The 27,662-nt window shown below is 48.0% G+C and overlaps 2 protein-coding genes across 2 annotated transcripts in view; one reads left to right on the top strand and one right to left on the bottom strand.

Annotated features, from left to right (window-relative positions):
* Nucleotides 1-4,488, top strand: part of PTK2B (protein tyrosine kinase 2 beta) — a 52,470-nt gene extending 47,982 nt beyond the window's left edge. Inside the window, exons 26-30 of the mRNA XM_021543166.2 lie at nucleotides 195-222; nucleotides 934-980; nucleotides 2,222-2,356; nucleotides 3,986-4,066; nucleotides 4,166-4,488. Of these exons, the coding sequence (XP_021398841.1) occupies nucleotides 195-222; nucleotides 934-980; nucleotides 2,222-2,356; nucleotides 3,986-4,066; nucleotides 4,166-4,372 (498 nt within the window). The 3' untranslated portion in view covers nucleotides 4,373-4,488. The remainder of the gene's footprint in view (nucleotides 1-194; nucleotides 223-933; nucleotides 981-2,221; nucleotides 2,357-3,985; nucleotides 4,067-4,165) is intronic.
* A 4,101-nt stretch (nucleotides 4,489-8,589) lies between these two features.
* CHRNA2 (cholinergic receptor nicotinic alpha 2 subunit) lies at nucleotides 8,590-16,369 on the bottom strand. The gene is made up of 4 exons (XM_077782487.1): nucleotides 16,340-16,369; nucleotides 14,666-14,775; nucleotides 11,472-12,516; nucleotides 8,590-8,715 (listed from the first exon to the last, which is right to left on the bottom strand). The coding sequence occupies exons 1-4, from the start codon at nucleotides 16,367-16,369 to the stop codon at nucleotides 8,590-8,592; spliced, it is 1,311 nt and encodes a 436-aa protein (XP_077638613.1).
* Between the last annotated feature and the right edge of the window lie 11,293 nt (nucleotides 16,370-27,662).

Here is a 27,662-nt window from a genome sequence, read left to right as displayed (position 1 = left end):
CCAAATTTTTGGGTCACTCCCTCCATCCCAAATTTTGGAGTTCTTCCTCCCTCCATCCCAAATTTTGGGGCTCTTCCTCCCCTCATCCTGAATTTTGGGAACTCCTCCCTCCCTCCATCCCAAATTTTGGGGCTTTTCCTCCCTCCATCCCAAATTTTGGTGCCCCAAATTCCCGATTTTCCTTCCCTCCTCAGCTTCTCCCGGAGAAGGAGACGGATTACAGTGAGTGCCCGCGATTCCCGCCCGGAATTCCCCGGAATTCCCCTGGAACCTTTCCCTGGGATGCTCCACCCGTGAAATCCCAAATTTCCCCGGGGAATTTTGGGATCCGGGAAATTTTGGGGTCTGGGAAAATTTGGGGTCTGGATAATTTTGAGGTCTGGATAATTTTGGGATCCGGGAAATTTTGGGAAGCTGGGAAATTTTGGGGTCTGGGAAATTTTGGGAAGCTGGGAAATTTTAGGAACCAGGAAATTTTGGAAGCTGGGAAATTTTGGGATCTGGGAAATGTTGGGATCTGGGAAATTTTGGGAAGCTGGCAAATTCTGGGATCTGGGAATTTTGGGATCTGGGAAATTTTGGGATCCGGGAAATTTTGGGGTCTGGGAAATTTTGGGGTCTGGATAATTTTGGGAAGCTGGGAAATTTTAGGAACCAGGAAATTTTGGAAGCTGGGAAATTTTGGGATCCGGGAAATTTTGGGAAGCTGGGAAATTTTGGAAAGCTGGGAAATTTTGGGATCTGGGAAATTTTGGGAAGCTGGGAAATCTTGGGATCTGGGAAATTTTGGGAAGATGGAAAATTTTGGGATCTGGGAAATTTTGGAAGCTGGGCTGGGGCAGGGCAGCTCGGGGATCCCGTGGATCCCGGGTTTCCGCGGCGTTCCCGCCTTTCCCAGGAAATTTTGGGAATCTTTTCCCTCTTTTCCCGCAGCCCAGTTCACGGGGCCGCCCCAGAAGCCGCCGAGATTCGGGGCCCAGGTGAGAGCCGGGATCGGATCCGCGTCCTCCTTCCCCGCCTCCGGAATCCTCCGGAATTTTCCGGCCGTTCACGGCTCCGAAGGGGTCGGACGGGATCGGGATCGTGGAATTCCCAAAGAATTCCAGCGTGGTTTGAGGGGAAAGGATTTTCAAGGAAAAATCCCGGGATGCTCCAAACTTTCCTTGGGCACTCGCGAGGATCCAGGGATTCTCTGGATCCGGGAATTCCTTCCCAAGATCCCAAAATCCCAAGCTCCCCTTTCCCACTGGGAATTCCATTCCCTGGCTCCTGCCCCTCCAGCCCTTCCCCAAATTCCAGCTCTCCTTTCCCTCTGGAAAAGGCTCCAAGGATTCCCTGGATCCTTCCCCGATCCAGGGGAACATTCCCGGCTCTCCCAGCCTGGCATTGGATCCATCCCCATCCCGATTCCTCCTGGAGAAGGAATTTTGGGATCCAGGGGCTTCACTGGGAATTCGGGACTCCAGGAAGGGTCTCCCTTCCCTTTTCCATCCCAGAATTCCATAAAAATCCCTCAGGATGGATCCTGAGTGTCCTCGATCCCAGAATCCCGGGATGGTTTGGGATGGGATCCATGGACCTCCAATCCAATCCCATTCCCACCCCAATCCCAGGGTGCTCCAACTTTTCCTGGGACACTTCCAGGGATTCTCTGGGAATTCCAGCCCAGCCAGGAATTCCTTCCCAAATTCCTCTCCTTTTCCCAGGGAATTCCCTCCATTCCCAGGTCTCCCAGCCTGGGATTGGATCCATCCCCATCCCGATTCCTCCTGGAGAAGGAATTTTGGGATCCAGGGGTTCCACTGGGAATTCGGGACTCCAGGAAGGGTCTCCCTTCCCTTTTCCATCCCCAAATTCCATAAAAATCCCTCGGGATGGATCCTGAGCGTCCTCGATCCCAGAATCCCGGGATGGTTTGGGATGGGATCCGTGGATCTCCAATCCCATCCCAGGGACACCTCCACGATCCCGAGGTGATCCAAATCTACCCTTGGACACTTCCAGGGATTCTCTGGGAATTCCATCCTCAGGCAGCCACCTCCAATCCCACCCCGTTCCAGGGAATTCCCGACTCCTCCCATCCCCATCCCGACTTTTCCCCGGCCGTTTCCCGGGACGGGAGCGCCGCCCCCTCGGCGTGCCCATCTCGCCCTTGGCCCCGTTTTTCCCGGGATCCGGCCGATCCCGGATGTTATCCCGGATTTTCCCTCGGCCCCCGCAGCCGGCGCCCACGGCCAAGCTGGACCGCACGGACGATCCGGTCTACGGGAATGTCACGGATCTGGTCCGGGCCGTGCTGGAGCTGAAGAACGAGGTCGGCCTGGTGCCTCCCGACGGATACATCCTGGTGGTCAAGGTGGGCCGGAATTCCCTGGAATTCCGCCGGGGCAGCGGGAGAGGGAGGTGGGAATCCACGGCCCGAGCGGCTGCTGGGATCTTGGGAAGGGGCTGTGTCCGTGGGAGGGAGAAATTCCCGCATTTCCGGCTGCTCCGTGGGATCCTTGGATCCATGGAGGGAGAAATTCCAACATTTCCAGTTGTTCCTTGGATCCATGGTGGGAGAAATTCCCGCATTTCCAGTTGTTCCTTGGATCCATGGAGGGAGAAATTCCCGCATTTCCGGCTGCTCCGTGGGATCCTTGGATCCATGGAGGGAGAAATTCCCGCATTTCCAGTTGTTCCTTGGATCCATGGTGGGAGAAATTCCCGCATTTCCGGCTGTTCCGTGGGATCCATGGATCCATGGAGGGAGAAATTCCCGCATTTCAGGCTGCTCTGTGGGATCCGTGGATCCATGGTGGTCCCGATTCCCACATTTCCGGCTGTTCCGTGGGATCCTTGGATCCATGGTGGGACCAATTCCCACATTCCCAGCTCCACCTTGGAATCCTTGAAGCAATTCCCAGCTCCTCCCTTGGATCCTTGGATCCATGGTGGGAAAGTCTTCAACACTTCCAGTTCCCCCCTTGGATTTTGGGATCCATGGTGGGAGCAATTCCCACATTCCCAGCTCCTCCTTGGGATCCTTGAACCAATTCCCAGCTCCTCCCTTGGATCCACGGTGGGAGAGTCTCCGACATTCCAAATTTCTCCATGGGATCCTTGGATCCATGGTGGGAGCAATTCCCGCATTCCTGACTCCTCCTTGGGATCCTTGGATCTATGGTGGGACCAATTCCACCCCCAGATCCATCCCCGGATCCACCCCTGGATCCAGCCCCGAATCCACCTCCGGATCCATCCTGGATCCACCCCCGGATCCATCCACGGATCCATTCCTGAATCCATCTCCAGATCCATCCTGGATCCATCCCTGAATCCATCCCTGAATCCACCTCCGGATCCATCCCCGGATCCATCCCCAGATCCATCCCTGGATCCATCCCTGGATCCGTCCTGGATCCCTCCCCAGATCCATCCCCAGATCCATCCCAGGATCCCGCCCTGGATCAATCCCTGGATCCATCCATGGATCCGTCCTGAATCCATCCCTGAATCCACCTCTGGATCCACCCTCGGATCCATCCCGGGATCCCACCCCGGATCCATCCCGGGATCTATCCCCGGATCCATCCCCAGATCCATCCCGGGATCCACCCCCAGATCCATCCCTGGATCAGTCCTGGATCCATCCCCGGATTCATCCCTGAATCCATCCCTGGATCCATCCCCAGATCCATCCCCAGATCCATCCTAGATCCATCCCTGGATCCATCCCCGGATCCACCTCCAGATCCATCCCCGGATCCATCCCTGGATCCGTCCTGGATCCATCCCCAGATCCATACCCGGATCCACCCATGGATCCATCCCCGGATCCATCCCGGGATCCCGCCCTGGATCCATCCCTGAATCCATCCCCAGATCCACCCCCAGATCCCGCCCTGGATCCGCCCCTGGATCCATCCCGGGATCCACCCCCGGATCCATCCCCGGATCCATCCCGGGATCCACGCCCGGACCCATCCCAAACTCCTTCCCGCAGAACATCGGCCTTTCCCTCCGGAAGCTGATCGGGAGCGTGGACGAGCTCCTCCCCAGCCTTCCTTCCTCTTCCCACACCGAGGTAGGAACGCCGGCAACGCCGCACCTGCTCGGGCGCCATTCCCGCAAATCCCTCCCCGGAATTCCCAACAAAAAAAAAACCAATTCCCCCTTTTCCCAGATCGAGGGCACGCAGAAGCTCCTCAACAAAGACCTGGCCAACCTCATCGGCAAGATGCGCCTGGCGCAGCAGAATTCCGGCACCTCGCTGGGCGCGGAATTCCGGCGGCAGATGCTGGCGGCGGCGCACGCGCTGGCCGTGGACGCCAAGAACCTCCTGGACGCCGTGGACCAGGCCAAGCTCCGCGCCCGGCCCTGCCCGGAATGAGGAAGAGGAGCGCGGAAAAACCGCCCGCATTCCGGCCGGGAATCGCCGTTTCCCGCGCCTCGCTTTTCCCGCTCTCGGGCGTCCATCCCCTGGCGTTTTCCAAGGAAAAATTGAGCTCCGGGGGGATCGGGGAGGAGGCGCCGGGATCCGTCTTGGCGCATTCCCGGCGGTCGTGGATGTGTCCTCCGAGCGCGGAGCAGGATCCCGAGGATTTGGGGATTTTGGGATTTTGGGACGAGCCGGAATTCCCCGGCGTTTCCCTCGGACGTCGCGTGGAAGATTTTATTTATGGAAGAGGCGCTGCTTCTTCCGGAGCCTGCGGAATTATTTCGGCGAGGGAACGCGTTATTCCCGAGTTTTGTGCCAGCGCCGCTCCGGCAGAACCGCGGTTCCGGCTGGGAACCGGGCGGTTCCGCCTTTTCCCTCCGCGTTTTTCCCGCAGTTTTCCCAGATTTATTTTGGTTTGTTTCTTTTTTTCCCCGGCTGAGATAAACCGTGTGCCAAAATCCTGCCGTGCCCTGTCCTTCCTGGAATTCCTGGAATTCCTGGAATTGCCCCGGAATTCCCGTGGGAAGGGGAACGGATTCCTCGGGAAGAGGAAGGGTTGGGATTGTCGAATCCTGCCGTGCCCTGTCCTTCCTGGAATTCCTGGAATTCCCGTGGGAAGGGGAACGGATTCCTCGGGAAGAGGAAGGGTTGGGATTGTCGAATCCTGCCGTGCCCTGTTCTTCCTGGAATTCCTGGAATTCCCGTGGGAAGGGGAACGGATTCCTCGGGAACAGGAAGGGTTGGGATTGTCGAATCCTGCCGTGCCCTGGAATTCCTGGAATTCCTGGAATTCCCGTGGGAAGGGGAACGGATTCCTCGGGAAGAGGAAGGGTTGGGATTGTCGAATCCTGCCGTGCCCTGGAATTACTGGAATTCCTGTGGGAAGGGGAACGGATTCCTCGGGAAGAGGAAGGGTTGGGATGGCCAAGGAGATTTCTCGGGATGGTGGGAACGGAATTTCCCATGGAATGGGAAGAGCGTTCCATGCCCAAAGCGCAGATTCCCCGAAAATACGGGTGGAGGGTCCAGGACACATTTGGGGTCAGCCCCGGAATTTGGGGATATTGGGAATTATCAATGGGATATTGGGAATTATCGATGGGATGTTGGGAATTATCGATGGGATGTTGGGAGTTATCAATGGGATATTGGGAATTATCAGTGGGATACTGGGAATTTTCGATGGGGTATTGGGAATTATCAATGGGGTATTGGGAATTATCGATGGATATTGGGAATTTTTGATGGGGTATTGGGAATTATTGATGGGGTATTGGGAATTATCGATGGGGTATTGGGAATTTTTGATGGGGTATTGGGAATTATCGATGGGGTATTGGGAATTATCGATGGGGTATTGGGAATTTTTGATGGGGTATTGGGAATTATCGATGGGGTATTGGGAATTATCGATGGGATACTGGGAATTTTCGATGGGATATTGGGAATTATCGATGGGATGTTGGGAATTATCGATGGGATATTGGGAATTTTCGATGGGGTATTGGGAATTATCGATGGGGTATTGGGAATTATCGATGGGGTATTGGGAATTATCGATGGGGTATTGGGAATTATCAATGGGATATTGGGAATTATCGATGGGATATTGGGAATTATCTATGGGATATTGGGAATTATCAATGGGATACTGGGAATTATTGATGGGGTATTGGGAATTATCGATGGGATGTTGGGAGTTATCAATGGGATATTGGGAATTATCGATGGGATGTTGGGAGTTATCAGTGGGATATTGGGAATTATTGATGGGGTATTGGGAATTATCAATGGGATACTGGGAATTATCGATCGGGTATTGGGAATTATCGATGGGGTATTGGGAATTATCGATGGGGTATTGGGAATTATCAATGGGGTATTGGGAATTATCAATGGGGTATTGGGAATTATCGATGGGATACTGGGAATTATCGATGGGATATTGGGAATTTTTGATGGGGTATTGGGAATTATTGATGGGGTATTGGGAATTATCGATGGGGTATTGGGAATTTTCGATGGGGTATTGGGAATTATCAATGGGATATTGGGAATTATCGATGGGATATTGGGAATTTTAGATGGGGTATTGGGAATTATCGATGGGGTATTGGGAATTATCGGTGGATATTGGGAATTTTTGATGGGGTATTGGGAATTATCAATGGGATACTGGGAATTATCGACGGGATATTGGGATTTATCAATGGCATACTGGGAATTATCGATGGGATATTGGGAATTATCGGTGGGATATTGGGAATTATTGATGGATATTGGGATAATTCCTGCCCGGAGAGGTTTTCCCAGCCCTGGGCAGTGCCGGAGCCCCGTTCCCGGATGGATTTTAAATCCTGGTGGATTTGGTAGGACACGGGTCAGGGGCGGCTTCGGCAGCGCCGGAACGCTTGGATCCCATCTCCGAGAGCTTTCCCAACCCAACCAATTCCAGAATTCCCAGATTTTCCCAGCGTCCCGGTCAAACCCATCCCCCCGGAGGATTTATGGAAGCCGGGAATGAAAAGCGGGATCGGAGCAGGCGCCGGAGCCGGGAGGTTTGGGATCTGGGGAGGATCGGGATGGAGCCGGGAGTTCAGGTTATGGGATCCTGGGATTTTGGGATCGTGGGATCACGGGATGTAGGATCACAGGATTATGGGATCATGGGATGATGGGATCAGGTCCAAATCCCTTCTCCATGGACCATCCACAGCGTTATCCCTGTCCCTCAACTTCCTGGGATCATGGGATGGTGGGATCACGGGATTATGGGATCATGTCCGTGATCCTTCTTCATGGACCATCCACAGAATCCCGGTCACACAATTTCATGGGATTTTAGGATGGTGGGATCCCAGGATTATGGCACCACGGGTTTATGGGATTTTGGGATCATGGGATTATGGGATCATCTCTGTGTCCCTTCTGCGTGGACTGTCCACAGCGTTATCCCTGTCCCACAAACTCCTGGGATCATGGGACAGTGGGATTGTGGGATTATGGGATCACGGGGTTATGGGATCGGGAGATTAGGACAGGATCAGATCCAAATTCCTTTTCCACGGACCATCCACAGCATTTTCCATGTCCCACACCTTCCTGGGATCACGGGGTGGTGGGATCACGGGATCATGGGATCACAGGATTATGGGATCATGGGATTATGGGATCACAGGATTATGGGATCACGGGATCATGGGATCATGGGATCATGGGATCACGGGATTATGGGATCATGGGATTATGGGATCATGGGATTATGGGATCATGTCCGTGATCCTTCTGCATGGACCATCCACAGAATCCCTGTCTCACAATTTCATGGGATTATGGGATCTTGGGATCACAGGATTATGGGATTATGTGATCATCTCCATGTTCCTTCAGCACGGACCATCCACATAATCCCTGTCCCAGAACTTCCTGGGATCTTGGGATGGTGGGATCACAGGATTATGGGATCATGGGATCATCTCCATGTTCCTTCAGCACGGACCATCCACATAATCCCTGTCCCAGAACTTCCTGGGATCTTGGGATGGTGGGATCATGACACACCCAGCCGGTCACCACCACATCACCCCATCCCTTTCCCCACCCTCCATTCCCGCTGGAGCTTCTCCCACATCTCCACCTTCCCACCGGCGTCCGGCAGGACGTGGTCACCACCATTCCCACCGTTCCCACCGTTCCCACCGTTCCCACCATTCCCACCATTCCCACCATTCCCACTGTTCCCACCATTCCCACCGTTCCCACCGTTCCCACCACTCCCACCGTTCCCACCGTTCCCACCACTCCCATCATTCCCACCACTCCCACCACTCCAACCACTCCCACCACTCCCACCATTCCCACCATTCCCACCATTCCCACTGTTCCCACCACTCCCACCACTCCCACCATTCCCACCATTCCCACCACTCCCACCATTCCCACCATTCCCACCATTCCCACCATTCCCACCATTCCCACCGTTCCCACCATTCCCACCATTCCCACCGTTCCCACCGTTCCCACCACTCCAACCATTCCCACCATTCCCATCATTCCCACCATTCCCACTATTCCCACCGTTCCCACCATTCCCACCATTCCCACCACTCCCACCACTCCCACCACTCCCACCATTCCCACCACTCCCAGCGCCCGGTCCCGGCCGGGTCCTAGATCATCCCGGCCAGGTAGGGCGGCAGGAAGAGCCCCGCGGTGCCCAGGAGGCAGACGATGATGAAGATCCAGAGGAAGATCCGGTCGATCACCATGGCCACGTACTTCCAGTCTTCCTTCACCTGCCGGCGGGAAAATCCCATGGGAATCCCTTCCCGGGAATCTCCCGGGATTAGGAGACCACCCAGAGCTTCCCGGGAATCTCCCGGGATTAGGAGACCACCCAGAGCTTCCCGGGAATCTCCTCGGGGTGAGGAGACGCGGCGTTCCTCGGAAAAGTCCAAACTTTTCCGAGGAATCCTGAGGTGGGATGGAGATCTCCAGGGAAGAGCTGATCCCACCCGGGGTTTTCCAAACCCGCTTTGGGAAAAGCGGGAATGAGCCAAAGGTGGGAGGGGGATCTCCAACATTCCCAAAGGCAACGGGAGCTGGAGGAACCCTCGAGTGATGCTGCAGACCGGGAATGTCCACGGAGGTGGGAGATGGATCACGGATCTCCTCCCTGGGTTTGGGGCCTCAGGAACCAACCACGGATGCCGGAACAGCCCTTCCCAATTTTTGGGATCTCCAGCCCCATCCATGGATCCCAGAACTTCCCTTCCCATTTTTTGGGATCTCCACCCCCATTTGTGGATCCCAGATCTTCCCTTCCCAATTTTTGGGATCTCCAGCACCATTTCTGGATCCCAGATCTTCCCTTCCCAATTTTTGGGATCCCCACCGCCATTTGTGGATCCCAGAACTTCCCTTCCCAAGTTTGGGATCTCCAGCCCCATACACAGGTCCCAGAACTTCCCAATTTTGGTCCTCAAAAAGAAAACCTGGATCCCAGAACTGCTCTTCCCAATTTTGGGATCTCCAGCCCCATCCATGGATCCCAGAACTTCCCTTCCCATTTTTGGGATCTCAGGAATTAAAACCTAATCCCAGACCTTCCCTTCCCAATTTTGGGATCTCCAGCTCCATTTGTAGATCCCAGAACTTCCCTTCCCAATTTTGGGATCTCGGGAATATCAAACCCTAATCCCAGAATTTCCCTTCCCAATTTTGGGATCTCAGACTCTGTCCATGACTCTCAGGACTTCCCTTCCAAATTTTGGGATCTCCAGCCCCATCCACATATCCCAGAACTGCTCTTCCCAATTTTGGGATCTCAGGAACCAAACCCGAATCCCAGAACTTCCCAATTTGGGATCTCCAGCCCCATCCGTGACTCCCAGAACTTTCCTTCCCAATTTTGGCATCTCAGAGGTCAAACCTTTATCCCAAATCTGCCTTTCCTAATTTTGGGATCTCCAGCCCCATCTGTGAGTCCCAGATCTGCCCTTCCCAATTTTGGGATCTCAGGAACCCTCCATGTATCCCAGAACTTCCCTTCCCAATTTTGGGTCCTCAAAAATCAAAACTGGATCCCAGAACTTCCCAATTTTGGGATCTCCAGCCCCATCCGCAGATCCCAGAACTTCCCTTCCCATTTTTGGGATCTCAGACTCCATCCATGACTCCCAGAATTTCCATTCCCAATTTTGGGATCTCCAGCCCAATTTGTGATGCCAGCACCTTCCCAATTTTGGGATCTTAGGAACCGTCCATGGATCCCAGAACTTCACTTCCCATTTTTGGGATCTCAGGAATCAAACCCTAATCCCAGAATTTCCCTTCCCAATTTTGGTCCTCAAAAATCAAAACTGGATTCCAGAACTTCCATTCCCAATTTTGGGTCCTCAAACATCAAAACTGGATCCCAGAACTTCCCTTCCCAATTTTGGGATCTCAGGAGTCAAACCCAAATCCAAGAACTTCCCTTCCCAATTTTGGGTCCTCAAAAATCAAAACTCGATCCCAGAACTTCCCAATTTTGGGATCTCCATCTCCATCCATGACTCCCAGAACTTTCCTTCCCAAATTTGGGATTTCAGGAACCATCTGTGGATCCCAGAACTGCCCTTCGCCATTTTTGGGATCTCCAGCCCCATCCACAGCTCCTGGAAAAGCCCTCCCCAATTTTGGGTCCTCAAAAAGAAAAACTGGATCCCAGAACTTCCCTTCCCAATTTTGGGATCTCCAGCCCCACTTGTAGATCCCAGATCTGCCTTTCCCAATTTTGGGATCTCCAGCTCCACCCACAGTTCCTGGAACTTCTCTTCTCAATTTTGGGATCTCAGGAACCCTCCATAGATCCCAGATCTTCCCTTCCCAAGTTTGGGATCTCCAGCCCCACTTGTGGATCCCAGATCTTCCCAAGTTTGGGATCTCCAGCCCCACCCGTGGATCCCAGATCTTCCCTTCCCAAGTTTGGGATCTCCAGCCCCACTTGTGGATCCCAGATCTTCCCAAGTTTGGGATCTCCAGCCCCACTTGTGGATCCCAGATCTTCCCAAGTTTGGGATCTCCAGCCCCTCTTGTGGATCCCAGATCTTCCCTTCCCAAGTTTGGGATCTCCAGCCCCACCTGCAGATCCCAGATCTTCCATTTTCAATTTTGGGATTTCCAGCCCCACTTGTGGATCCCAGATCTTCCATTTTCAATTTTGGGATCTCCAGCCCCACTTGTGGATCCCAGATCTTCCCAAGTTTGGGATCTCCAGCCCCACTTGTGGATCCCAGATCTTCCCTTCCCAATTTTGGGATCTCCAGCCCCACTTGTGGATCCCAGATCTTCCCAAGTTTGGGATCTCCAGCCCCACTTGTGGATCCCAGATCTTCCCAACTTTGGGATCTCCAGCCCCACCCGTGGATCCCAGATCTTCCCAAGTTTGGGATCTCCAGCCCCACTTGTGGATCCCAGATCTTCCCAAGTTTGGGATCTCCAGCTCCACCCGTGGATCCCAGATCTTCCCAAGTTTGGGATCTCCAGCCCCGCGGATCGCAGGACTCACGGAGGAGTCGGCGTCCTCGGCCCGCAGGTGGTCGGCGATGTACTGCACCCCCTCCAGGGCCTTCAGGACCCTGGGGGACAGCGCCAAGCCCCGCTCCGAGCCTTCCTCCTCCTCCTCCTCCTCCTCCTCCTCCTCCTTGGCCATCCCGCCGGATCCCGACCCTTTCCGGCCGCGGCGGAGCCGCTTTTCCTCGGATCCCACGGGGTGGCTGGGACAGGTCTTCTCCTCGTCCTCCTCCTCCTCGTCCTCGTCCCACCTGTTGTCCACGTCGGTCTCCAGCCAGCAGCGGGAGGCGCCGAGGCGCGCGCCGGCGCCGCGTCCCCCCGTGCCCGCGGGCGGCGCCGGCGGTCTCCTCATGGCCAGCCAGCGCGGCACGGCGCCCAGGAAGAAGCGGCGCACCCAGCGCGGCATGGCGTGGGCGCCGGCCGAGCGGTGGTGGACGTTGAGCACGAAGACGGTGATGACGATGGAGAGGGTGACGAAGATCATGGTGAAGAGCAGGTACTCGCCGATCAGCGGGATGACCAGCGAGGTGGAGGGGATGATCTCGGTGATGAGCAGCAGGAAGACGGTGAGGGACAGCAGCACGGAGATGCAGAGCGTGATCTTCTCGCCGCAGTCCGAGGGCAGGTAGAAGACCAGGACGGTGAGGCAGGAGATGAGGAGGCAGGGGATGATCAGGTTGATGGTGTAGAAGAGCGGCAGACGCCGGATGACGAAGTAGAAGGTGATGTCGGGGTAGATCTCCGTGCAGCAGTCGTACTTCTTGGAGTTGTAGGTGCCCACGGCGTTGATGATGGCCCACTCGCCGCTCTCCCAGTAGTTCTTGAGGTCCACCTGGTGGTCCATGGTCTCCAGGTCGATATTGGCCTTGTCGTAGGTCCAGGAGCCGAACTTCATCTTGCAGCTCTGCTGGTCGAAGGGGAAGAAGGTGACGTCGATGCTGCAGGAGCTCTTGTAGATGGCCGGCGGCGTCCACTTGACCGTCCCGTCCCAGGACAGGTGGGCCTTGGTCATGTGGGTCACGGCGAACTCGCCGTCGGCGCTGGAAAACAGGGAATGGCCAGGGATGGTCAGGGATGGTCAGGGATGGTCAGGGATGGTCAGGGATGGATGGTCAGGGATGGTCAGGGATGGTCAGGGATGGTCAGAGATGGTCAGGGATGGTCAGGGATGGTCAGAGATGGTCAGGGATGGTCAGGAATGGCCAGGGATGGTCAGGATGGTCAGGGATGGATGGTCAGGGATGGTCAGAGATGGTCAGGGATGGTCAGGGATGGTCAGAGATGGTCAGGGATGGTCAGGAATGGCCAGGGATGGTCAGGAATGGTCAGGGATGGTCAGGGATGGATGGTCAGGGATGGTCAGGGATGGTCAGGGATGGTCAGGGATGGTCAGGGATGGTCAGGGATGGTCAGGATGGTCAGGGATGGTCAGAGATGGCCAGGGATGGTCAGGGATGGATGGTCAGGGTTGGATGGTCAGGGATGGTCAGGGATGGTCAGGGATGGTCAGGGATGGTCAGGGATGGTCAGGGATGGTCAGGATGGTCAGGGATGGTCAGAGATGGCCAGGGATGGTGAGGGATGGATGGTCAGGGTTGGATGGTCAGGGATGGTCAGGGATGGTCAGGGATGGATGGTCAGGGATGGTCAGGAATGGTCAGGAATGTTCAGGGATGGTCAGGGATGGTCAGGGATGGTCGGGGATGGTCAGGGATGGTCAGGGATGGTCAAGGATGGATGGTCAGGGTTGGATGGTCAGGGATGGTCAGGGATGGTCGGGGATGGTCAGGGATGGTCAGGATGGTCAGGGATGGATGGTCAGGGTTGGATGGTCAGGGATGGTCAGGGATGGTCAGGGATGGTCAGGGATGGTCAGGGATGGTCAGGGATGGATGGTCAGGGATGGTCAGGGATGGCCAGGGATGGTCAGGGATGGTCAGGGATGGTCAGGGATGGTCAGGGATGGTCAGGAATGGTGAGGGATGGTCAGGAATGGCCAGGGATGGTCAGGGATGGTCAGGGATGGCCAGGGATGGTCAGGGATGGTGAGGGATGGTCAGGGATGGCCAGGGATGGTCAGGAATGGTCAGGGATGGTCAGGGATGGTCAGGGATGGATGGTCAGGAATGGTCAGGAATAGCCAGGGATGGTCAGGGATGGTCAGGGATGGTCAGGGATGGTCAGGGATGGTCAGGGATGGTCAGGGATGGTCAGGGATGGTCAGGGATGGATGGTCAGGGATGGTCAGGGATGGTCAGGAATGGTCAGGAATGGTCAGGAATGGTGAGGGATGGTCAGGGATGGTCAGGGATGGTCAGAGATGGTCAGGGATGGTCAGGAATGGTCAGGGATGGTCAGGGATGGTCAGGAATGGTCGGGGATGGTCAGGAATGGTCAGGGATGGTCAGGGATGGTCAGGAATAGCCAGGGATGGTCAGGGATGGTCAGGGATGGTCAGGAATAGCCAGGGATGGTCAGCGATGGTCAGAGATGGTCAGAGATGGTCAGGAATGGTCAGGGATGGTCAGGGATGGTCAGGAATGGTCAGGGATCAGTCTTGGGATGAGCCTTGGGATGAGACTTGGTTGGAGAAGGGATGAAGGTGGAATGGGATAATGAAATGGAATCAATGGGATGGATGGGATGGAATCAATGGGATCAATGGGATCAATGGGATCAATGGGAACAATGGGAACAATGGTATCAATGGGAACAATGGGAACAATGGGAACCATGGGATCAATGGGAACAATGGGAACCATGGGATCAATGGGATCAATGGGAACAATGGGAACCATGGGATCAATGGGATCAATGGGAACAATGGGAACAATGGGATCAATGGGATCAATGGGATCAATGGGATCAATGGGAACAATGGGAACCATGGGAACAATGGGATCAATGGGAACAATGGGAACAATGGGAACCATGGGAACCATGGGATCAATGGGATCAATGGGATCAATGGGATCAATGGGATCAATGGGATCAATGGGATCAATGAGATCAATGGGATCAATGGGAACCATGGGATCAATGGGATGGGTTGGGATGGGATGGGATGGGATGGGATGGGATGGGATGGGATGGGATGGGATGGGATGGGATGGGATGGGATGGGATTCCCGGCCATCCCAGGAATTCCCAGCCGTCCCAGGAATTCCGGGTGCCGGCAGCGGCACTGACTTGTTGTAGAGGACGAGATCCGGGATCCAGATCATCTCGGAGGGGACGTGGATGGAGGTGACGTTGTCGAACTCGGCCGGATCCCAGCGCAGCTTGTAGTCGCTCCACTCCTGCGGACACGCCCAGCCCGTCCATGGAGCAGATCCATGGAAAACATCCGGGAAACTCATCCATGGAAAACATCCATGGAAAACATCTGGGAAGCTCATCCATGGAAAACATCCATGGAACCAACCCATGGAGCTCATCCATGGAAAACATCCATGGAAAACATCCATGGAAAACATCCATGGAACCAATCCATGGAGCTCATCCATGGAAAACATCCATGGAAAACATCCGGGAAGCTCATCCATGGAAAACATCCATGGTACCAATCCATGGAGCTCATCCATGGAAAACATCCATGGAAAACATCCGGGAAACTCATCCATGGAAAACATCCATGGTACCAATCCATGGAGCTCATCCATGGAAAACATCCATGGAAAACATCCGGGAAACTCATCCATGGAAAACATCCATGGAAAACATCTGGGAAGCTCATCCATGGAAAACATCCATGGAACCAATCCATGGAGCTCATCCATGGAAAACATCCATGGAAAACATCCGGGAAGCTCATCCATGGAAAACATCCATGGAAAACATCCGGGAAACTCATCCATGGAAAACATCCATGGAACCAATCCATGGAGCTCATCCATGGAAAACATCCATGGAAAACATCCGGGAAGCTCATCCATGGAAAACATCCATGGTACCAATTCACGGAGCTCATCCATGGAAAACATCCATGGAAAACATCCGGGAAACTCATCCATGGAAAACATCCATGGAACCAATCCATGGAGCTCATCCATGGAAAACATCCATGGAAAACATCCGGGAAGCTCATCCATGGAAATTATCCATGGAAAACATCCGGGAAGCTCATCCATGGAAAACATCCATGGAGCAGATCCACAGGGCAGATCCATGGAGAAGATCCATGGAAAACATCCATGGAGCAGATCCACGGGGCAGATCCATGGAGCCGATCCATGGAGCTCATCCATGGAAACAATCCATGGAGCAGATCCACAGAGCAGATCCATGGAGCTCATCCGCGGAGCAGATCCATGGAGCCGATCCATGGAAACAATCCATGGAGCTCATCCGCGGAGCAGATCCATGGAACCAATCCATGGAGCTCATCCATGGAAACAATCCATGGAGCAGATCCACAGAGCAGATCCATGGAGCTCATCCGCGGAGCAGATCCATGGAACCAATCCATGGAGCCGATCCATGGAAACAATCCATGGAGCAGATCCACAGAGCAGATCCATGGAGCTCATCCGCGGAGCACATCCATGGAGCCGATCCATGGAAACAATCCATGGAGCAGATCCACAGAGCAGATCCATGGAGCTCATCCACGGAGCAGATCCATGGAACCAATCCATGGAGCTCATCCATGGAGTGGATCCAATGAGCAGAGCCATGAAGCAGATCCAAGGAGCAGATCCATAGAGCTCATACAAGGAGCAGATCCATGGGGCAGATCCATGGAGGAGATCCATGGGGCAGATCCATGGGGCAGATTCCCAAATCCCAAACCCCAAATCCCAAATCCCAAATCCCAAATCCCAAATCCCAAATCCCAATCCCAATTCCAATCCCGATCCCCACCTGCTTCAGCCAGACGTTCGTGGTCATCATCTGGTTCTTCTCATCCTGCGGTGGGGAGGAGGGATGAGCCGGAGGGAGATCCCGAGGGATTGTCCCAAAATTCCCGGGATCCCAAAATTTCCCAAATCCCAAAATTCCCGAGATCCCAAAATTTCCCAGATCCCAAAATTCCCTGGTTACCAAAATTTTGGCGGCAGAATCCTGGGAATTTGGGCAGAATCCCAGGAATTTGGGTGGAGTCCCAGGAATTTCAGCAGAATCCTGGGAATTTGGGTCACAGAATCCCGGGAATTTCAGTCAGAGAATCTGGGAATTCGGGCAGCAGAACCCTGGGAATTTCGGTGGCAGAATCCCAGGAATTTGGGTGGCAGCATCCCGGGAATGTGGGTAGCAGAATCTCGGGAATTTCATGCACAGAATACCAGGAATTTGGGTCTCGGAATCCCGGGAATTTGGGCCTCAGAATCCCGGGAATGTGGGCATCAGAATCCCAGGAATTTCAAGCACAGAATCCCGGGACTTTCAATCCCAGAATCCCGGGAATTTGGGTGGCAGAATCCCGGGAAATTTGGTCTCAGAATCCTGGGAATTTGGGTGGCAGAATCCCGGGACTTTCATGCACAGAATCCCGGGAATTTCGGTCTCAGAATCCCGGGAATTTGGGTGGCAGAATGCCGGGAATGTGCGTGGCAGAATCTCGGGAATGTGGGTCTCAGAATCCCGGGAATTTGGGTGGCAGAATGCCGGGAATGTGGGTGGCAGAATCCTGGGAATTTTGATCTCAGAATCCCGGGAATGTGGGTGGCAGAATGCCGGGAATGTGGGTGGCAGAATCCTGGGAATTTCATGCACAGAATCCCGGGACTTTCAAGCCCAGAATGCCGGGAATGTGGGTGGCGGAATCCCGGGACTTTCAAGCCCAGAATCCCGGGAATGTGGGTCTCGGAATCCCGGGACTTTCAAGCCCAGAACCCCGCGACTTTCATGCACAGAATCCCGGGAATTCGGGAGGCAGACTCCCGGGAATTTCAAGCCCAGAATCCCGGGAATGTGGGTGGCGGAATCCCGGGAATGTGGGTGGCAGAACCGCGGGAAATTTGGTCCCAGAACCCCGGAACTTTCATGCACAGAATCCCGGGAATGTGGGTCTTGTAATCCCGGGACTTTCATGGACAGAATCCCGGGAATTCGGGAGGCAGATTCCCGGGACTTTCAAGCCCAGAATCCCGGGACTTTCATGCACAGAATCCCGGGAATGTGGGTCTTGGAATCCCGGGACTTTCATGCACAGAATCCCGGGACTTTCGAGCCCAGAATCCCGGGACTTTCAAGCCCAGAATCCCGGGAATTTCAAGCCCAGAACCCCGGGACTTTCATGCACAGAATCCCGGGACTTTCGAGCCCAGAATGCCGGGAATGGCGGGAATCCCGGGAATGGCGCGGCGGTGGCTCACCACGTCGATGAGCTGCGCCACGGCGAGCCCGAAGCGCACGGTGACCACGGCGGAGCCGTTGGGCACCGGCCGCGCCCAGCGCGAGTAGCGCCCGAAGAGGCGCCGGAAGAGGCGCTCCGAGCCCGGAGCCGCCCGGCCTGGAATGGGAGCGGGAATTACGGACGGGGAACCACCGGGGATCCACTGGGAAACACCGGGAATCCACTGGGAACCACCGGGGATCCACTGGGAATCGTTGGGGGATCCATTGGGAATCGTTGGGGAATTCATTGGGAATCACACAGGAATCCATTGGGAATCATTGGGGAATTCATTTGGAATAGTTGGGGGATTCATTGGGAATCATTGGGGGATTCATTGGGAATAATGCGGGGATTCATTGGGAATCGTTGGGGAATTCATTGGGAATCACTGGGAATCCATTGGGAATCGTTGGGGGATCCATTGGGAATTGTTGGGGGATCCATTGGGAATCGTTGGGGGATTCATTGGGAATAATGCGGGGATTCATTGGGAATCGTTGTGAAATCCATTGGGAATCGTTGGGGGATTCATTGGGAATAATGAGGGGATTCATTGGGAATCGTTGGGGGATCCATTGGGAATAATGCGGGGATTCATTGGGAATAGTTGCGGAATCCATTGGGAATCATTGGGGGATTCATTGGGAATAATGTGGGGATTCATTGGGAATCGTTGGGGGATTCATTGGGAATCATTGGGGGATCCATTGGGAATCGTTGGGGGATCCATTGGGAATCGTTGGGGGATTCATTGGGAATCGTTGGGGGATTCATTGGGAATCGTTGGGGAATCCATTGGGAATAATGCGGGGATTCATTGGGAATCGTTGGGGGATCCATTGGGAATCGGGGGATTCATTGGGAATCACTGGGAATCCATTGGGAATAATGCAGGGATTCATTTGGAATCGTTGGGGGATTAGTGAGGAATTAATTGGGAATTGTTGGGGATTTAGTGGGGAATTAATTGGGAATCGTTGGGGAATCCACTGGGAGTCACTGGGAATCCATTGGGAATCGTTGGGGGATTCATTGAGAATCACCGGGAATCCATTGGGCATTGTTGGGGGATTCATTGGGAATCGTTGGGGAATTCATGGGGAATTAATTGGGAATCGTTGGGGAATCCACTGGGAGTCACCAGGAATCCATTGGGAATCGTTGGGGAATCCATTGGGAATCGTTGGGGAATTCATGGGGAATTAATTGGGAATCGTTGGGGAATCCACTGGGAGTCACCAGGAATCCATTGGGAATCATTGGGGGATTCATTGGGAACCACCGGGAATCCATTGGGAATAATGCAGGGATTCATTGGGAATTGTTCGGGAATCCTTTGGGAATCGTTGGGGAATCCATTGGGCATCGTTGGGGGATTCATTGGGAATCATGTGGGGATTCATTGGGAATCGTTGGGAATCACCGGGAATCCATTGGGAATCATGCGGGGATTCATTGGGAATCGTTGGGAATCGTTGGGGGATTTGGGAATTATTTGGGAATTTTTTTAGGGAGTTCAGGAATTATTTCAGAATTATTTGGGAATTGTTTGGGAATTTTTTGAGAATTTGGGAATTACTTGGGAACTGTTTGGGAATTATTTGGGAATTGTTTGGGAATTGTTTGGGAATATTTTAGGGAATTTGGGAGTTGTTTGGGAATTGTTTGGGAATTGTTTCAGGATTATTTTGGAAATTGTTGGGGAATTGTTTGGGAATTATTTCGGAATTATTTTGGGAATTATTTGGGAATTATTTCAGAATTATCTGGGAATTATTTCAGAATTGTTTGGGAATTGTTTGGGAATTATTTGGGAATTGTTTTCAGAAATTCGGAATTTGGGAATCTGGGAATTTTAGGGAATTTTGGGGATCATTTTGGGAGTATTTTTGGCAATTGTGGGGATTTTGGGAATATTTTTGGGGAATATTTTGGAATTTTGGGATATTTTGGAGAATTTGGGGAATATTTTGGGAATATTTTGGGAATTTTGGGGAGTTTTGGGGAAGATTTTGGGAATTTGGGGATTTTTTGGGAATTTTGGGAATATTTGGGGAATATTTTGGGGATTTTGGGGAATATTTGGGGAATATTTTGGGGTAGATTTTGGGGTAGATTTGGGGATTTTTGGGGTAGATTTTTGGGAATATTTTTGGGGATATTTTGGGAATTTTGGGTCTATTTTGGTGTAGGTTTGGGGATTTTTGGGGCTATTTTGGGGATTTTTGGGGTAGATTTGGGGATTTTTGGGGCTATTTTGGGAATATTTTGGGGCTATTTTGGGGTAGATTTGTGGATTTTTGGGAATATTTTGGGGTAGATTTGTGGATTTTTGGGGCTATTTCGGGGTAGATTTGGGGAATATTTTGGGGCTATTTTGGGTATTTTTGGGAATATTTTGGGGCTATTTTGGGGATTTTTGGGGATATTTTGGGGATATTTTTGGGAATATTTTGGGGAATATTCTGGGGTAGATTTGTGGATTTTTGGGGCTATTTCAGGGTATTTTTGGGGAATATTTTGGGGCTATTTTGGGTATTTTCGGGGTAGATTTGGGGAATATTTTGGGGCAATTTTGTGTATTTTTGGGTATTTTTGGGGCTATTTTGGGGCAATTTTGTGTATTTTTGGGGATTTTTGGGAATATTTTGGGGCTATTTTGGGTATTTTTGGGGATTTTTGGGAATATTTTGGGGCTATTTTGTGTATTTTGGGGATTTTTGGGGCTATTTTGGGGTAGATTTGTGTATTTTTGGGGATTTTTGGGGAATATTTTGGGGCAATTTTGTGTATATTTGGGGATTTTTGGGAATATTTTGGGGCTATTTTGGGTATTTTTGGGGATTTTTGGGGCTATTTTGGGGCTATTTTGGGGTTATTTTGTGTATTTTTGGGTATTTTTGGGAATATTTTGGGGCAATTTTGGGGCTATTTTGGGTATTTTTGGGTATTTTTGGGGCAATTTTGTGTATTTTTGGGAATATTTTGGGGAATATTTTGGGGCAATTTTGGGGCTATTTTGGGTATTTTTGGGTATTTTTGGGGCTATTTTGGGTATTTTTGTGTAATTTTGTGTATTTTGGGGCAATTTTGGGTCTATTTTGGGGATTTTCGGGTCTCACCCCCGGCCAGGCTCAGCAGGGCCCAGCAGAGGCCGAAGGTCCCGGGGCCCATCCGGCTGCAATTAACACAGACAGTTAATTAGCTAATCAGGTAATCAATGAACCAGCGCCAATCAGGGGTGGTCAGCGAGCAGGGGGTTACAGGTTCATTAATGAGGGTAATTAATTAATGAGCGTTAATTAGGAGTTCATGACCGAGCAGGGATGGATGAGCGGGGGGGTTACAGGTTCATTAATGAGGGTAATTAATTAATGAGCGTTAATTAGGGGTTAATCAGCGAGCCGGGATGGATGGGGGGGTTACAGGTTCATTAATGAGGGTAATTAATTAATGAGCGTTAATTAGGGGTTAATCAGCGAGCCGGGATGGATGGGGGGGTTACAGGTTCATTAATGAGGGTAATTAATTAATGAGCGTTAATTAGGGGTTCATGACCGAGCGGGGATGGATGAGCGGGGGTTACAGGTTCATTAATGAGTCTAATTACTTAATTAAACAGCGCTAATTTGGGGTTAATCAGCAAGCAGGGATGGATGAGGGTGATTATGGAGTTCATTAATGAGGAGTAATTAATTAATGAGCACTAATTAGGGGTTAATTAGTGAGCAGGGATTGATGAGGGTGATTACAGAGATAATTAATGAAGGGGTAATTAATGAATGTAATTAGAGATGGTTAATGAGGGCGATTCATTAATGAGGGGTGATTAGAGAGTTCATTAACGATCTGGATTAATTAATGGGGTAATTAGCAGGTGATCACCAAGGGGTTAATTAAAGACAGGGCAATTAGGGAGTTCATTAATGAGGGCGTAATTAATGAGGGGAATTACAGCTAATTAATGAGGGATATTCATTAATGAGAGGGATTAAGGGAATTCATTACTGAGGGGGTAATTAATTAATGAGGGTAATTAGGGGTTAATGAGCGAGCGGGGATTGATGAGGGTGATTAGGGAGTTCATTAATGAGGGGTTAATTAATGACTGTAATTAGAGACGCTTAATGACAGAAATTCATTAATGAGGGGTGATTAGACAGACAATTAACAGCAGTAATTAATGAATTAACGGCTAATTAGCGGTAATCAGTGAGCGGGGATTGATGAAGGGCAATTAGAGGTTAATTAATGAGGGTAATTAATTAATTAATGGGTAATTAGTGGGTAATTAGTGAGCAAGGATTGATGAGGGGAGAGTTGATGAGAGGGATTAAGGGAGTTCATTAATGAGGGGTTAATTAATGAGGGGGGTTAATGAGGGGTGATTAGAGAGATAATTAATGAGGGGTTAATTAATGAGGAGATATTAGAGACAGTTGATGACGGTGACTAATTAATGAGGGATAATTAGAGACGGTTAATGAAAATAATTAATTAATGAGGGGTAATTAGAGAGTTCATGAATGGGGTTAATTAATTAATGAGCGGTAATTAGGGGTTAATTAGTGCCAGGGAGTTAATGAACGAGGGGTAATTAATGAGGAGCAATTAGAGACAGTTAATGAGAGTGATTCATTAATGAGGGGTAATTAGAGACAGTTAATGAGAGGTTAATTAATGGCGGTAATAAGGGATTAACTAAGGAGGGGTTCATTAATGAGGGGTAATTAGGGAGTTCATTAATGAGCGCTAATTAGAGAGTTCATTAATGAGGGGGTAATTAATGAGGGGAATTACAGCTAATTAATGAGGGAGATTGATTAATGAGGGGGAATTAGGCAGTTCATTAATGAGGTGGTAATTAATTATGAGCGCTAATTAGGGGTTAATGAGCAAGCGAGAATGGATGGGGGATTGCAGGTTAATTAATGAGGGGCAATTAATTAATTAGTGGGTAATTAGCAGGCAATTAGTGAGCGGGGATTGATTAATGAGGGGGGATTAGAGAATTCATTAATGAGGGGCAATTAATGAGCGGTAATTAATGAGGGGTATTTAGAGATAGTTAATGAGGGGTAATTATTAGGTAATTAGTGATTAATTAATAAGGGGGAATGACAGTTAATTAATGAGGGTAGAGACGGTTAATGGGAATGATTCCTTAATGGGGTAATTAGGGGGTTAATTAGTGAGGAGGTAATTAATTAATGGCGGAAATTAGGGGCTAATAGTGAGGGGTTAATTAATGAGGGCTTAATTACTGAGGGGTGATTAGGGAGTTAATGAATGAGGGGGTAATTAATGAATGTAATTAGAGACGCTTAATGAGGGAGATTCATTAATGAGGGGTAATTAGGGAATTCATTAATGAGGGATTAATTAATGAGGGAGTAATTAATGAGGACTGATTAGAGAATTCATTAATGAGGGGCTAATTAATAAATGCAATTAGAGACGCTTAATGAGCATAATTAATTAAGGAGGGGTGATTAGGGATTAATTACCAAAGAGATAATTAATTGGGTAATTAGGGGTTAAGTAATGAGGGGTTAATTAATGAGGGGTAATGCCAGACAATTAATGTGCACAATTAATTAGTGAGAGGTAATTAGATAGCGTTAATGAGCTTAAATTAATGAGGGGTTAATTAATGAATGCCATTAGAGACAGGTAATGAACCTAATTAATTAATGAGGGGTGATTAATGAGGGGGAAATTAATGAGCGCTAATTAGGGAGTTCATTAATGAGGGGTTAATTAATGGCGGGAAATAAAGAGAGTTAATGAGTGAGTAATTAAAGAGTTAATTAATGAGGGCTAATTAGAGCCAGTGAGGGTAATTAGGGATTAATTAATGAGGTGTTAATTAATGAATGCCATTAGAGATGGGTAATGAGGAGAATTCATTAACGAGGGGTTCATTAATGGGGTAATTAAAAAGTTAATTAATGTGGGGTAATTAGAACCAATGAGGGTAATTAGGGGTTAATTAATGACGGGTAATTAGAGTCAGTGAGGGTAATTAGGGGTTAATTAATGAGGGGGTGATTAATGGGGGTAATTAGGGAATTCATTAATGCGGCGTTAATTAATGAGGGTAATTAGGGACAATGAATGAGGGGTAACTAATTATTGAAGGTAATTAGAGCCAGTTAATGAGGGGGTAATGAATTAATGAGGGTTAATTACAGATTCAATAATGAGGGGTTAATTAATGAGGGGGAGTTAATGAGAGGCAATTCGGGAGTTAATTAGTGAAGGGTTAATTACTGAGGGGTGATTATGGGGTTAATTAATGAGTGTTAATTAGAGAGTTCATTAATGAGGGGTAATTAATGACGGTAATTAGAGACAATTAATGAGGGGTAATTAATTAGTGAGGGGTGATGAACGAGTTCATTAATGGGGTAATTAGGGAGGTAATTAGTGAGGGGTGATTAATGAGGGGTAATTAGGGAGTTAATTAATGTGAGGTAATTAATGAGGGGTTAATTAATGAGGGGTAATTAGCGAGTTAATTAACGAGGTGTAATTAGAGGCTTAATTGCTGAGGGATTTAACTAATGAGAGGTTAATTAGAGACTAAATTAATGATCGGGTAATTAGGGAATTAATTAATGATGGGTAATGAGAGAGTTAATTAATGAGGGGCTTAATTAATGAGAGGGTAATTAGAGAGTGAATTAATTATGGGTAATTAGAGAGTGAATTAATGAGGAACTTAATGAGAGGGTAATTAAAGCGTTAATTAATGAAGGGGTAATTACAGAGTTAATTAATGAGGGGGTAATTAGGGAATTAATTAGTGACTCTGTAAGTAGAGACTTAATTAATGGGAGAATAATTAGGGAGTTAATTAATGAGGGGTAATTAGGGAATTAATTAATGATGGTAAATTCGGGAGTTAATTAATGAGAGGATAATTAGGGGGTAAATTAAAGATGGGTGATTAGGGGGTTAATTAATGAGGGGTAATTAGCGAAGGGAGAATTCGGGAATTAATGAGGGGGCAATTAGGATGACGTCATTAATGAGGGCTAATTAGGCCATAAGAAATTACGTCATTAGAGAATTAATTAGAGCGTTAATTAGCGCCTCGTTAATTAGGATTAATGACGTCATTAGAGCTTCACTAATTGGGGTGTGCACTTAGAGACTTAATTACGATGAAGTAATTAGGGGGTGATTAATGAAGGAATTAATTAAGAGCTGCAATTAGGGAATGAATAATTAGGACATTAATTAATTAATTAATTAACAGCTGCAATTAGGGGATAAATAACTGCGTCATTAATTAGCAATTGTTATTAGGAAGCAATTAATTGAATGAGGAATTAATTAATGAATGAAGAGCTGCAATTAGGGAATGACTCATTAATTAATTCAGATCTGTAATTAGGGAATGAATGATTACGTCATTAATTAGAACTTGGAATTAGGGAGCGATTAATTAATTAGTTAATTCATTAATTCAGACTTATAATTAGAGAATGAATAATCGGGTCTTTAATTAATAGTGATAATTAGGGAGTGAATGATGAATTAATTAATTAAGAGTTGCAATTAGGGAATGATTAATTAATTAATTATATAACAGTTATAATTAGGGAATGAGTAATTGCATCATTAATTAAGAGTTGCAATTAGGAATGAGTGATTACGTCATTAATTAGAAATTGCAATTAATTAATTAATTAGAATTCATAATTAGGGAATTAATAATTGCGTCATTAATTAGGAATTGTAATTAGGGAATTATTACATAATGAATTAATTAATTAATGCATGGTAATTAGGGAATGAATAATTGCGTCATTAATTAAGAGTTGCAATTAGGGAATTATTATTTAATTAAGAATTTTAATTAAGGAATGTATAATTAGGTTATTGATTAGGAGCTGAAATCAGGGAATGATTAATTAATGAATTCATTAATTAAGAGTCGTAATTAGGGAATGAGTGATTGCATCATTAATTGGGGAATGACTGATTGATTAATTAATCACCGGGAGTAATTAGGGAATGAGTGATTGCATCATTAATGAGGAATTGTAATTAGGGAATGACTCATTAATTAATTAATTAATGGGGTAATTAGAGAATGAGTGATTGCATCATTAATTAGGGAATGACATTGATTAATTAATTAATGGGGGTAATTAGGGAATGAGCGACTGTGTCATTAATGAGGAACTGTAATTAGGGAAGGATTAATGAAGGCAGGAATTAATGAGGGCTAATTAGGGGATGAATTAATTGATTTTTTCCCGCAATTTTTTTAGGATTTTCCCGGAATTTTTTTTAGGATTTTTTTAAGGGATTTTGAAATTTTTTTTTTTTTAGGATTTTCCCCAAAATTTTGGGGGATTTTTCCGGATTTTTCCCGGAATTTTTTTGGGATTTTTTTTCGGATTTTTCCCGGATTTTTGGGGGGGATTTTTTATAGGATTTTTCCCGGATTTTTTTTAGGATTTATTTTTTTTTTTTTTAGGATTTTCCCGGATTTTTATGGGATTTTTCCAGATTTTTTTTTCAGGATTTTTATAGAATGTTTTAAAGGATTATCCCGATTTTTTTTTAGGATTTCTCCCAGACTTTTTTTTCTCGGGTTTGTTTTAGGATTTTCCCGGATTTTTTGGGATTTTTTCCGGATTTTTTAGATTTTTTTCTTTTTTTTTGGGATTTTCCCGGATTTTTTTTAGGATTTTTTAAAGGATTTTTAAATGGTTTTTTTTTAGGATTTTCCCCCAAATTTTGGGGGATTTTTCCGGATTTTTCCCGGAATTTTGGGGGGATTTTTTATAGGATTTTTCCCGGATTTTTTTAAGGATTTTTTTTTTTTTTTTTTTTTTTTAGGATTTTCCCGGATTTTTATGGGATTTTTCCAGATTTTTTTTTCAGGATTTTTATAGGATTTTTTAAAGGATTTTCCTAGAATTTTTTTTAGGATTTTTTAAAGGATTATCCCGATTTTTTTTTAGGATTTCTCCCAGATTTTATTTTTTTTAGGATTTCTCCCAGATTTTTTTTTTTTTTTCTCGGGTTTGTTTTAGGATTTTCCCGGATTTTTTGGGATTTTTTTCCGGATTTTTTAGATTTTTTTTTTTGGGGGGGGATTTTCCCGGATTTTTTTAGGAATTTTCCCGGATTTTTTTTTAGGAATTTTCCCGGATTTTTTTTAGGAATTTTCCAGAATTTTTAAAGGTTTTTTTAGGATTTTCCCGGATTTTTTTAGGATTTTTCCGGATTTTTTTAGGATTTTTCCATTATTTTTTTAGGATTTTCCCGGGTTTTTTTTAGGATTTTCTCTGGGGTTTTCCCGGTTTTTTTCCTTTTTACTCCTTTTTCTTTACATTTTTTTCCCCCCGGATTTTTCCATATTTTTTTTAGGAATTTTTCGGGATTTTTCCAGGTTTATTCCTAGATTTTTTTCATTTATTTATTTATTTATTTATTTATTTATTTATATTTTTTTTGTTTGTTTGTTTGTTTGTTTGTTTTCCAGCATTTTTTGAGCTTTTTCACTGAGTTTTTCCCGGATATTTTTTTATTTTTCCCGGATTTCTTTTTTTTTTTTTTTTTTTTCGGGGTTTTGGGGAAATTTTTTTTCTGGATTTTTTGGAGATTTTTCCTGAATTTTTTTAAAGTTTTTTTTTTCCCCCAGTTTTTTTTCATGATTTTTTTTTTATTATTATTTTTAAAAAATCTTTTAATTTTTTTTTCCCCGGGATTTTTCCCAATTTTTTTTTTTTTTTAAATTTCATTTTATTTTGGGGATTTTCCCCAGATTTTTTTTTTTAAATTTTATTTTATTTTGTGGGATTTCCCCCGGATTTTTTTATT

The sequence above is a fragment of the Lonchura striata genome, chromosome 3 (genome assembly GCF_046129695.1).
Source record: "Lonchura striata isolate bLonStr1 chromosome 3, bLonStr1.mat, whole genome shotgun sequence".
Classification (NCBI taxonomy): Eukaryota; Metazoa; Chordata; class Aves; order Passeriformes; family Estrildidae; genus Lonchura; species Lonchura striata.
This window is presented reverse-complemented; position numbering and strand designations above follow the sequence as displayed.